We start from the raw sequence: 12,573 nt of genomic DNA, 5'->3' as shown, positions 1-12,573 counted from the left end.
CCAACCCAAACCCTTCCATGATTGTCCCCAAGAGGGACCTTAATGATTTGTACAACTCTGTAGTCATTCAAGGCCACTGGCTAGTGAAAGGTCTGTTTTTGTAATAATTCCTTATTGAACAATTAAGCTATTACTGAGGACCTGACCATTATACAAGGAAGTTAGATGGCAGAGCAGTCACAGGAGCTGGCATTATAAACCTATTGGCTAACTTCTGACAGCAAAAATGCAAGATGGATGCAAGTAATGGGGCACCATTCTGAGAGTCAGGAGATCTGCACCTATGCGAAGACCTAAGCTCCCAAATGGTTTTTTCCTCTTGAGATAAAAACAGATGCTTCCAAACAGCAAGACTATACTGAAGTATTTCATAATATGTTTGTTCTCGAGATCCTCATCTGTAACATGTCATGCGATAAATTATGTTCCTGGAGAAGGTGGAAGTGGCAGGTGAGACTTCCTTCCTTGCTTCCCCAAGGCTACAGGAATGATGTGTATTGCCATTTAGCCATTGTAGCAGCTGCTTCCATTGACAGCAACAGCAGAAGCATCTTCAGTGTTACAAATGTTTGCTCTTGTTGCTCCCGAGACCACTGCCTGGGTGCTGCGTCTGGTGAATACGCTTCTTCTGAAACCAGCTGGCTTAAATCTGAGACTTGGAGCATCAACTTTGGACTGAAACATTTCTGTGGTCTTGGGAGTGATGAAGGGATGGGATATGTGAATCTTTCCGTAGACAGGTCTACTGGTGTTCTGGAAAGTTACCCTTTATTCATGTCGTTCTTTTTCCAGATACTAGTCCAGCAGTCAGCCCGGATAAGGCAGAGACCAAGAAGAGCCTGGAGATGCCTCGCTTAACAGAAACCTCCATAAAGGATAGGCTGGCGAAGTATCAGGCAGCTGTGTCCAAGCAGGGCAGTTCCACAGGCCTCGTTACCATGGTAAGTCCATTCTCTAGCTTGTGTAGAAGTGAAGTTTTGTCCTGACCTGAGACTGGAAAGATGATCTTATGGAAGCCAGGCTTTTTGAAGATAATGCCATCTTCCTTTGAGAATAATTTGGTGCCTGTGGGAGTCATTTCTAATGAAGAGTTGCCTCTGCGTACTGCAGGAAGAAATAAGTATTTGCATCTTCCTAGAATAATCTTGAAAGTTTTCCAAGGAATTAATTGCTGGCACCCTGACTGAGATCCTTGTGAAACATAGCTGGCATTCCTTCTGCATGTCTGTAGCTCTCTGCATGTTTGTTGTTGTTTTGTTCATTTGGCTGTTGTTTTAGAAAGCCAAACTCCATTCTGCATGGTATATTAGCTGTAAACCAGGGGAAACTGAGGCACAGTAATATGGAGCATCAGTCAGTGTGATACGGTGCATAGAACCTGGATGTCTTGGCCTGCAGCTTTGGGACCTCCAGTCAGTTTTCTTTCCACCTCCCTTCAAGTCTTCTCACCCATTATCTGAGTCCAATTAGACTCTTGCAGTGAATGAACTTGTGCCAACTTTGCAGATATTTGATCAGGAAATGAGCAATTAATGAATCACGATGAAGTGCGGCAGCTGAGATTGCAAGTGTCTAAGCTTTTGTTAAGAAGTGCTTACGTACATTTGCTGGAACTGTCTGAGCCTTGTGCTTAATGATGGGAGCTTTTATTGCTGAAGTATGACTTTTATTAACCAGAGCAATAAATTCTAAGAGGACAGGCCTTTTTAAGTTAGGAAACTTGCACTGGATATAACAGTCGAAAATGATGGTTCTAAGCTTTGGAAAGGGTGCATGCTTCCTGGGTATCCGTGTGGAGAGGCAAAAGTCTCTACCCAGCTGAAGTGATTCTGAATCTGATAGGCAGTGGGGGTCTAATTCTCCAGCCCTTGGGAGGGTACTCGAGTAAACTTCACTGCATGAATGGAAAGTAATTGCAGCCAGTGCAACAAATCTGATTAACTGCTAATTGCTGATTTCTGCATCCTGTTTCTCCCTTGGATTCAGTTGGCTCCAGTGCCTTGTTGCAGTTTGTGCCTGGGAGTGGGAGCTGATCCATTAAATTATGGCCTAATGGCAAGAGATTTACTGCAGACGTCTCTCGTTAACGCTATCAGCTTGAGCGCAGGTCCAGCCTGATGCTCTTAGGATGTCCCATTTGGCAGAATCTCTTTTCATTTGGGCCTGGCACATCGGCGTGGGCAGTGTGTCAGACTGAGCAAACAGTGGTTCCTGAGGCCAGTGTTTGCAGTACTTCTGTGCTCCAGCAGCAGTGTAACTCTTGGATTATCCCTCCCTGCTGACAACGCAACTAGGGCTCTTTTGATATGGGATTGTGGTATTTGTACTTCCCTTCCCTTGAAGTGTGTCACATCTGTGCTACAAAGGAAAGCCATAATCTGTCTGGGAGCAACTACTCTGAGGGCACTGTGGTGTAATTGGGCCTGGATTAAAATGGATAGACACCCTTTCAGTTGGTAGGAGTGGGAAGCAAACGTTTCTGTGCATTGCAAGCAGGAAGGAGGGGGACGACGGTCAGCATCTTGAGAGATCTAGACATGAAAGTCCAACATTCAGCCACACACATACTAGACGTGGCTGGTTTTGTGCAGACGTGTTTACACAACCCAGTAGGATGCTGGTGCTGGCTTCTGGCTGTTTCACGTCAGAGAGAAGATGCCTTGTGAAAGGCACGAGTCTTTCTCCAATTATCTTGTATCCTGTGGCAATGAAAGAAACACGAGGTTTCATTGGATTTTTTTTTTTTTAAGTCTGAAAGATCCTTTTGTGAAAAATCTTAAACAAGTCAGTGTGTCAAGAACAAAAATCTCCATGAATAACAGATTTAGGCTTCTGACTACTACTGAAGCAAGGGTAGGATTTGCTTTTATGTCGAATTGTATTTTTCGATTACACAGTGCTTTAGGTAATGCTTGTCTTGAAACACTTGTAATTTCAAATGAAAATTAACATTTGTGGAAAAGGAAAATGTGGATTGAATCGGGGAAATGGGAGTTAGTTGTAAACAGGAGTCTGGAAGTAGAGAAGAGGGGTTGTGTAGAAAAATGCTGGCATTACCTCCAGAGAGTACTGTGAAATTCTACCGCCCCATCTTTTTTCTTCACTAGAATATATCACCAAGTTTGTGTAGATTTTTATGCCCCCTCCTTTAATTATCACTGTATGTGCTAGGAAAACAGTTAAGAAAAGATTTTAAGAAAAATAGAAAGCAAGTACTTTCTTAGGGGAAAAGAACCTGTCAACTTTCAAGTGCTTTATTCTATAGAGTGAGATTCAAGCCAGTGAAAGTGAACCCAAGAGTTACAAATCTGAGCAGAAGGAGAATATGCCACCAAGTCTTGAGGACTCCATTTCCTGTCAGGATGGGGAGAAGGTAAGATGCTCATGCTGGTGGAGATCGAGGACTTCACTTTGAGTGGGACTAGTTGTAGAAACGTGGCTGATATGCTTGTTCCACATGCCGCCTAGAAACAAGCGGCTGATGCAGTCTGAAATAATTTAAGAAAATGACGAGTTCTGCAGCATGTAAGTAATCTGCATGTGAATTTAGGCAGCAAGTGTCTGTGGAAGACCTTTAAGCGGTTGTAGAGACCATCTAGAGACAAACTAAGTTTTCTTGGAGAGTTCCCCTGTCTCCTCAGTGATGACATGCCTGTAGCTGGCCAAACCCTTCGTTATCATGCTGATGTGTTCTCCGATGGCTTCAGTAGCTGACTGGGGCTGAAACCTCTGGGTTTGTGGGTTTTTTCTGACTCTGCCATTAGTTTTTGATGACTGTGATGAAGCCACCTAAACTTCTTTGTGTCATGTTCCCTGACTGTAAAAGGATGGATCACAGCTAGGTATGTGTTTTGTTTGTGGTTGGTTTTAAACCTCCCAAACATAAGCAGCTTTGAGTGATGCAAGTGAAAGGAGTTTGTTACTGTTCTTCTGCATTTAGTGGCTAAATGTTGATGAAGGTGATGGAGGATGCCAGTTTGGGTTTGTTCCTGGGTTTGAGCTTCAGCTATAAACTGAGACTAAACTAGAGATAATAGAGCACACTCACGCATTTGTATGCCCAACTGGGGACAGCAGACAGGATAAAAGTAGCTGAATAATAATTGGGGTACTGTGTATTCCAGCCATTCTGAACACGTGGCAGCCTAATGCCAGGAGGGCTTTTAGAGCTTTCCAGCCTTCTTGGGCAAGGGGCCAAGCTGTTGCTTTCAGCTGTTGCTCACTGACAGCTGAGCAGCTTCACACTCAGCTGGGTGAGGCAGCTTTTTGCTAAAAGGTGAGTTAATTAAAAGGATCACTGTTAAATCAGAATACATCCTGATTGTGGAATGGAAGATTTGAATAAAACCCACTGGATTCAGCTGTAATTGTGAAGTTACTTGCTGAGATGTCCAGGTGTGATGAAGAACCTGAATAGAACATTGTTTGAGAGCCAGGATTGTCCTTTTGAAATGACATGAAGAACTTTGGAAAGAAGCCTGATTAAAGCTACTAGTAGTAAATGTCAGAAAGGGGAATGCTCTGGCAAAAAGGAAACTGAAGAAACTAACCTTCTCTGTCATTTTTCAGTCTGAATCCTAGGGAGATTTAGTAGCCAGACGTGTGTGACTCTAACAGCTACAGAACAGGCTGATGCTTCCTGGTATACTGGTGTTAGTTATATCTGCAGTAGAGCAGAGTATGTTAATATATGTAACTTGCTTCCTCATTAATTTGCAAACTTCAGTTGCTTGCAATGGGCCTTTCAATCATTTAAGTGGTTTAGTGATGATTTGCAGTTAATCTTGTTACAGTACTTTAGTTTCTCAGAGCAGCTACTTACAACTATTTGATTTAATAGCAGTAGTGCCAAGTTTAATAAAGAAATACACACCAGGAGCTTTAGCTGTGCCACGTTCAGTGTCTGAAACTGGTTGGTATCCCACTCTTCTCCGAAGTTTGGAGTTGCTTTAAATACAAATCCGTTTCTGAAGGAGGATGAAGAGGATCGGTCCAGGCATGTTTGTCCCAACCTGGGAAAAGCAGATGTCTAGTTCTACAAAAGCTTTTGTAAAATTCAGGTGGTGGGTTTTTTTTGGGGGGGGTTGTTTGTTTGTTTGTTTTTTCTCCCAAAAGCACTTTCTTTGCTGAATGTTTAAATGTCATAGATTTGTCAAATTTTGGAGGGAGTCGTGAGATTTCCAGTATATGTGTACTTCTTGGTGTCAAGGGATATTTAAGTAAGAAAACCTGGGGGGTTATCAACAAGGAATTCTGATGATTAATAGATAAAGGTGTACAAGCTGCAGGTGTTTGGAAAACAAAAATAGGATGTTTGTTTGTGTGTGAACGCTATGGCTAATGATCTGAATATTGCAAGAGCTGTAAAATAATGAGGATGTCTACCCTGTAGCAAGAACTAATGTTCCTGGCAGTCAGCAGGACTCTGCCTTGTCCCTTACAAAGCAGAAAATAGCTTCGTGTGCACCTCAGCATGGCAGTCTTTTCCTGTTTCAGTGCCTACAGTGTCAAACTGCCTGTTGTGTTGCTCAGGCCGTGATTATTCAGACTTCAGAAGGTCAAAGGTGCTCATTGTCTAATGTTCTCTTGCAGGTTTCTGGAGGTGAGAACAGCTTGTCTTTCCACTCTGGTCTTGTGGAGGATGGCAATGGTAAGCACACGTTCTCCCGCCCCGATGTGCAAAGCACGAGGCTGAGGAAAAACACTGTTAGTAGTTGTGTGTAGGATGCTTGAGATCAGTCCTGGCAAATGATGAATTTCACCCAGTAAAAACCTGTCATGTACTAAAAATCTGTCCTGTGCCTAGCTCAATCTTTATAAGAATTTCTTTCAGGTGTAGAAGTTTATTTGCAATTGAAATTCTAAACATCTGTAACCCATTTGCTCTGATTGAACACATTTAAGTGTAGCTTCCTCACCATTTGGACTTATAGTAGATGCCAGAGGTATTTGTTTATCAGTCAATAGGCTGAAATATGTATTAATGCAGGACAATCCCCAAGTGTCTTTGTAGTCCAGACACAGACAAGTTCCTCTTCTGTAAAGTACAGTCTCACATTTAGCTTTACACCCAAATTCGAGCCCACACATGAGCACTTTGCAGAAATGAAGAACAGCTCCTGGAAGTTAGATGTTGGATCCCTGTATATATCTCAACTGTCCTTGTAAATCAGAAACATAGAATGATGATCTTTAAATATCTAGATCTAAAGGTTTAATAGCAGATGTTCAGGGAAAAAAATGCATTAGCCCTTAGCTGGTGGGGCTGCTGTTCGGTCTTCTGAGCTTAAGCTTCCCATGGTTTTAAAGTCATTGTAATTGTTTTTTCTTCCTCCTCTGCTCCCTTAGTTGGACAAAACTTGGAGAGCGAGACAGAAGTTCAGAAACCTGTCAGCACAAAGCAGCAGAACTTTGGTTCTAAACCTGCTGGCCAGACAGATGCGTCTCTGCCAAAAGCAGTGAAGGTAAAGCAGCTGTTTATTCTCAAACACTGGTGATGGTTTAAACCAACTAACCTCTCTATTTAGTGTTGAAAAGCCTTAATGCAGTGTGGTCACAGGGGGTTAGCTCTGTCTTTATCAGACTATGCTCATGACAGCCTTGGATTTAGAACGGAAAAGGATCTCAAAGCTGTCAGTTTTTCTTCAAAGGCGAAGTCTGAGTTGCTTGCTGGGAGTCGCCCTGTTGCTGTTACGACAGTGTGTCCCTGCGACAGAGGCAGTTTCTCTTCAGTGTGGGAAAAGGGGTTTGAGCAGGGGATGGTATCAGGGCTTGTCTATGCTTCTTGTAAAGTCAGTGCTCCTAGAGACTGGCACGGAGGTCCTGATACTGATCCGCAGAGCCCTTAGTTGGCTAGGACTTGGCTTTCCACCCTGCTCTCCCAGCTGTTCCCAACGTAACTGCGGTTGGAGCAGCTTTATAGTAACGGCACTGTGGTGACTGACTGACTCCACAAAGATTGAGTTTGGCATTCTGAGCAACTAGTCGTTTATGTTACATTTTCTTTAACGGGAACAAGAAAACAGATGGAGAACTTCTCGGTTGGGAATGCATTTGCTAATCTTATTAGACGTACAAATGGCAGTGCTGAACATTTTGATCACGCTGTACTTGGTCACGTGTGCTGTCTGGAGTTAGGATGCCTATTCCCTGTGCTGCCACAGACTTCCTGGCTCGCTCCTGAGGAAACAACTGTGCTTTTGTTGTTTTCCCCATCTTGGAGAGGAACAGCACTGACCTCACGAAGACCAGTGAGATGTGGCTTCCTAGTGTTCTGGAGTATAAATGCCAGTGCGCAAAACTAAAGCTGCCTGCAGCATTTTTGTAATCTCAGTTTGTTGCAGCTTACGAGAGACACCCAACCTGTGTGTCTGGTCATCTGTGCTCTCTCTTTGTTATTAGAACCACTTTAGTCCTCTACCTGGTTACTGCTTTAGATGCTGCACTGCCGAGACAGAAACCCACATGCTGTTTATTCATATAAGGTTCCTATTTGTCTCTTCCAGCTTCTGTTTCCTGTTCTTGGTTCCTAACCTCTACTCCTGCCTTCTGCTTCCCTCCTAATGTGAGCTCAACTCTCAGCTTTCTCTCAAGGTTTTTTATATTTATTGGGCCTCACCTTCCTCCTGTAGCTCCTATTTGTAGCATGCCTGGAAAGGAATTTCTTTCTCTTCACGCCCCAAAACGCCTCTCCATCAGACATAGGGCTCATTGTTATACAAGTAAGTTCCTCTTCTCAGATGGGGATGTTCATTGCAGAAGCACATGCCAGCACACCGTAATGTCATCCTGCAAAACTAAGCTTTTGGGGAGAGTTATTTTGATGGGCGAGCAAATTGTGGCTGCCTTGCACCCTGTGGCAGGCGTGCATGATTATGTCTCTGTTTGCATCGGTAAACTCTCATTCTTTTTGAGATTTCATTTAGTGACTCAAAATTCAGAATTCGTATGCAGTTTTGGCAGCACCTGGAAATTGTGGATTTTTTTCAAAAGGAACTCAATTTTGTCAAGCTGCCATCCTAATTAGAATTTTAATCTACTATAGCTTCAAGCAATGCCTTAAAAAAATGAAATACGTATTAACCTGGAATTAAATTGGCAGCAGACTTTATGGTTATGACAAACTGGCTTCAGCTGGCTCCGTCTTCAGCAATCTGTCCCTCACGTATTGTAACTTTCATTGCCTGACCATTGTTTCTAGTCTGTTATAAATAAATTGCTGTAATGATGTCTTCCTGTGACCTTCCTGTTTTTTCTTTAGCCATCATATTTTTCCTTAAAGCTTTTAATATGTTTGTGGCAGGTAATTCCGTGTCAAAGAAAAGCTACAGTATCAATGTGGCTACGGAGCCTAGGCACTCTTTCACCCTGTTGCTAAAGTGGTTGCAATCAACATGCAGCCTAAGACTACCAATTTTTCAACTGTAAGTTATTTAATTTTTCCACTAAAGTGTTTTCGCCATTGGCCAACCTTAACAGATGCCAAGAAGTGAATGGCATCAAGTTTTTTCACGGGCAATGTACTTGTTTCCTGGACGCTGCCAGAAAACCAAATCTGCAGTGGTTGCCATGCAGCACAGCAGTGCCACTGGACTCCTTAGCGTTTCGATTTATGCTTGCACTGAACTCTCAAGCAATATTTTTAGTGAGCACGTAAATAATTTTAGCTCTTCAACCTCAAAGCCCGGCTCACCTAAAGTCTCAAGCAAGTTTGAGACCTGAAACCTGAGTCTGGTTTCTTTGCAATAGAACTGGAATTGCTTACAAATGAAGTCAGAAGTGTTTCCTGCTGCCTGCATCTGGGCTGAGACCATTTCCTCCCCTTTAAGAGAGGAGAGCATTTAGCAGAAGTGAATCGTTTAAAACTGTTGAGCAGCCTGTTCCACTCCTCTCCCCTCCCACCCTCTACCTTTCCTTTTGAGGTTATTTCAGCTCTTTTTTCGCACTATATTTTTAATTCTGGTAAGTCTCTTACTGACTGTAATCTACCTGAGTGTTTCTTCATCATTTTCCTATCACGAAAAATGGAGGTTGCAGAATAGATTAGTCAGCTTTTTGGGAACTGGCTCAGCCACAGTTATCACTGAGTTCTCGTACTTTCATTGCTCCTTCTCAAGCATTGCTCAACTTGTGATGCTTCAGCTGTGGAATTCACTGGGGTGAATTCTTGGCTCACTGTCAAGCCGCAGCAATCCCGTGGGCTGGCCATAGCCTTTTCCTCACTCATTGCCCATCAGATCCCACCCTACCATAATTAGCATTGAGTTGCAGAAAGTGAATCGCTGCAATTTTTCTGAGAACTCTGGAAGCCGTGCATGAGCCCGAGCCAAGGCCCCATGCGGTTGATTCACTTTCCAGTTACCAGGCTTTCTCCTCTTCCCGTAGAAATTTCAGTTGCCAATGAAGGAAACCTGTGTTGGGTGTCAGAAGACGGTGTACCCCATGGAAAGGCTCTTTGCCAACCAGCAAGTGTTTCACATCAGCTGCTTCCGCTGTTCCTACTGCAACAGTAAACTCAGGTAAACACACTGCTCCTCTTGGCTGCCATCTAGGAAGCGCAGCTTTCCTCTTCAGCAGCTGGGTAAAATGCTCTGCAGGCGTAGCTGAGCTGAAGGCAACCCTAATCCAGCGAATTGGAGAGCAGCATAGGAGTGGTGATACAGTCCTAGCTCTGCCAGTTGCTTCTGCCCTTCATGCAGTCTGGTTTTAACCTTTTACGGGGGGAAAAATGTAGGGTCCAACTTTGTAAAGAACTGGCATGTGAAGAGAGGGCCGTACAAACTCGTGAAAGCGGTAAGCTTGTCTTTTCCAAACGTGTCAGAAGACTGCAACCGAACCCCTTCTTCAGTAACGTAACTCAAGTACACCCATCTCGGTGGCTGAGACCCGGAATGCTAACGTTTGACTCTGTCTTTTCCTGAACAGTCTCGGGACATACGCATCGCTGCGTGGGAATATTTACTGCAAGCCTCACTTCAATCAACTCTTCAAATCTAAAGGCAACTATGATGAAGGCTTTGGACACAAACAGCATAAGGAACTATGGGCAGGCAAAACTGAATGTGAAGAATCCCTGGAGAAAACTGGTGTAAATGCAGCAGAAAGTCCACAAAGCCCAGGAGTAGAGGATGCCCCAATTGCAAAAGTAGGAGTGCTGGCAGCAAGTATGGAAGCAAAAGCTTCAGCTTTGCCTGAAAGAGAAGAGAGACCAGCAGAAACAAAAAAGCTCAGAATTGCCTGGCCGCCTCCATCTGACCAGAGTATTCAAGGAAGTGCCTTAGACGAGGGCATCAAAGTATTCAAACCCAAGTGGCCTCCAGAAGAAGAGATTTCCAAGCCAGATGTGCTGGAGGATGTGGATCTGGATCTCAAAAAGTTAAGAAGATCTTCCTCGCTGAAGGAAAGAAGTCGTCCCTTTACAGTAGCAGCCTCGTTTAGAACAATATCTGTTAAAGGCCATAAGCCAGAGAGTTCATCTTCTCCTTCTAAGGCAGAGAGAGATATGTTGAGAAGAAGTGAGGAACTGGAGAGAGAGGCCATGGTAGACAAAAAGCAAAAGGAAAAGAAGGTTGAGAACAGCAACATCCAGAGCGCTGAAGAGAAGAATGGCGAGGAAGAACAGGAACTGTCTGGTGTCAAAACGGTAGAGCATAACTTTGTAGAAAATGGCCAAGTGAATGCAGAGACAGACGAGGAAGAGCAGGACCTGCCAAACGAAGAATTCCTTGAACCAAATTCTCCTAAACATTCCAGTTTAGCCAATGTGGTGACTACTAAGGAATCATCTAACCAGAATCGCAAATCCCAAGATGTTGGTTTCTGGGAGGGTGAAGATATGGAAGATCTGTCTGTGGAAGAACAGATCAAAAGGAATCGTTACTATGAAGATGATGACGAAGAATAAACTGGCCTTTTACTAGAAAACTTGTTGCAAGGTGCTGGGCCTTTTTAATTTGGTGTTTTTAGCTTTACCAAACAGCTGTCCTCCACAAAAGCGATGCTACGCTGCACATCGACATTAAGGGAATCCTATGTCTGAATTATCTCAACGAGAAAAACACTCTGGAAGCTGCAAAGAGTATATTTAGGTGCATGGAAACAAGTATCTGGCTGTGGGATAGCTTCCACAGGTAATCTCTGTCCCCAGCACGAGAACAGAGCTGCTCTGTACTCCTACTGGCTTATCCTTTCTGAGCTTCAATGCGTATTTTGCTAACAATGTACAGAATTTCACCGTGTTCGCAATGGTGGTATCAAACAGGCTTTCTGTAAAACACTACTTCTACCACTACACATGTACGGCAGGGCTTAGGGACCAATTTCAAAGGGACTTTCTGGCCTGCTTTAAAAATGGTAACTTCATGCACTTTAATACGTGTGAAGGGCACAACTGGGACCTCTTTAATAATAAAAACATTTATGTTTGTGCTTAGTATCCAACAACTAAAACATCTTAAACTGAGTGCAACATGATTTTCCTTCTCAAAGCTGCCTATGATCAACTGAAGAATTCCTACTCTGTTTTTCTCTGCAACTGGAATGATGTGCCCATTGCTGGAACATGTGTATTTTAGTGCTTATCCAGAAGCTGTGCTGACTGACACATCTCTCTGAGGACAAGTCGACACTTTTTCAGTAGCCTGCAGGGCATTACTTCTACATTTCATATGCATTTTAAGTGGGTTTTTTGCTTTTTGATTGTTTTTGGGGTGTTTTTTTTATTTTTACTCAGAGTTCATCATCATTCATTTAAAACTGCAGTTAGAATGTTTTTAAGGCCTTTTGAAAACTTGGAAATCCTACCTGTATGAAGCTGCCATAGATCTTCTTATTATGGCTGTGAAATTATGCTGCATTGCAAAACCTCTGGAATAAAAGCGTCTGACCAGTGAAACGTTCTGATTGCTAGCATCGAAGCTTAGTACATTTTTAAACTTGACTTCACTTATTTTACAACTAATGAAATCTTGAACAGTGGAAGGAGGATGCCCTTTTATATTAGCTTTTATTTGTACTGTATTCCCATGAGAATTAGCTCTTAACTATACTTGAGGTGTAAAATATTCTGCTTTCTTAACAGTCCTGCTAACTACGAAACCTTCAATAAAGTTCGGTCATTTACATTAAAATTTAAGCCTGAATTCATACTCATTTCACGGAGAGGCGGCATTTTAAGACGACCACGGGAAAAGATGGGTGAAATACCGGTGGTGCTCTGGGAGCTGGAGACCAGTGATTTCTCTGGTGTCACTAGATGGCACTGTGTGTCCACGTTTTCCCGGGAGACGGTTGGATGGGCAGACTGCGCCCTCGGATGCAGGAGCCTGTGGAGGAGGGGTTAGAACAGGATGGGCAGGTATTTTACATCCCCATTTCTGACTTCAGGGGGTTCTCAGGCGTGGTAGCTGAGGACAACCGAGGGTTCCCCTACACCCCCCACCTTCCTATAAGCTTCTTTGTATTGCAGTTGGCTTTGCTTAAGCCTGAGGTGGGTTTGGTTGGGATAGATGGGTCAAGACCCATCGAAGTGTCCTGCAGTCGCATGAAAATATGCACGTGCATATGGCATGTATA

The 12,573-nt window shown here is 43.4% G+C and overlaps 1 protein-coding gene across 1 annotated transcript; it reads left to right on the top strand.

Annotated features, from left to right (window-relative positions):
* The first annotated feature begins 422 nt into the window (after positions 1–422).
* Positions 423–10,903, top strand: LIMA1 (LIM domain and actin binding 1). The gene is made up of 7 exons (XM_010149576.1): positions 423–450; positions 793–941; positions 3,266–3,373; positions 5,593–5,650; positions 6,349–6,464; positions 9,385–9,518; positions 9,925–10,903. Exons 1-7 carry the CDS (start codon positions 423–425, stop codon positions 10,901–10,903), a joined length of 1,572 nt encoding a protein of 523 aa, XP_010147878.1.
* Positions 10,904–12,573: the final 1,670 nt, after the last annotated feature.

This window comes from Eurypyga helias, unplaced genomic scaffold, assembly GCF_000690775.1.
Source record: "Eurypyga helias isolate BGI_N326 unplaced genomic scaffold, ASM69077v1 scaffold46943, whole genome shotgun sequence".
Lineage (NCBI taxonomy): Eukaryota > Metazoa > Chordata > Aves > Eurypygiformes > Eurypygidae > Eurypyga > Eurypyga helias.
Note: the sequence above shows the minus strand (reverse complement) of the source record. Positions and strands in the feature narration are given on the sequence as shown.

Excerpts from the sequence above, each read along its gene's own strand:
- LIMA1 (XM_010149576.1), top strand. The coding sequence starts at position 423 with ATGTTCCTGGAGAAGGTGGAAGTGGCAG. Across the intron at positions 451-792 it reads GGAGAAGGTGGAAGTGGCAG|ATACTAGTCCAGCAGTCAGC; the intron begins GTGAGACTTCCT and ends TTCTTTTTCCAG. Across the intron at positions 3,374-5,592 it reads CCTGTCAGGATGGGGAGAAG|GTTTCTGGAGGTGAGAACAG; the intron begins GTAAGATGCTCA and ends GTTCTCTTGCAG.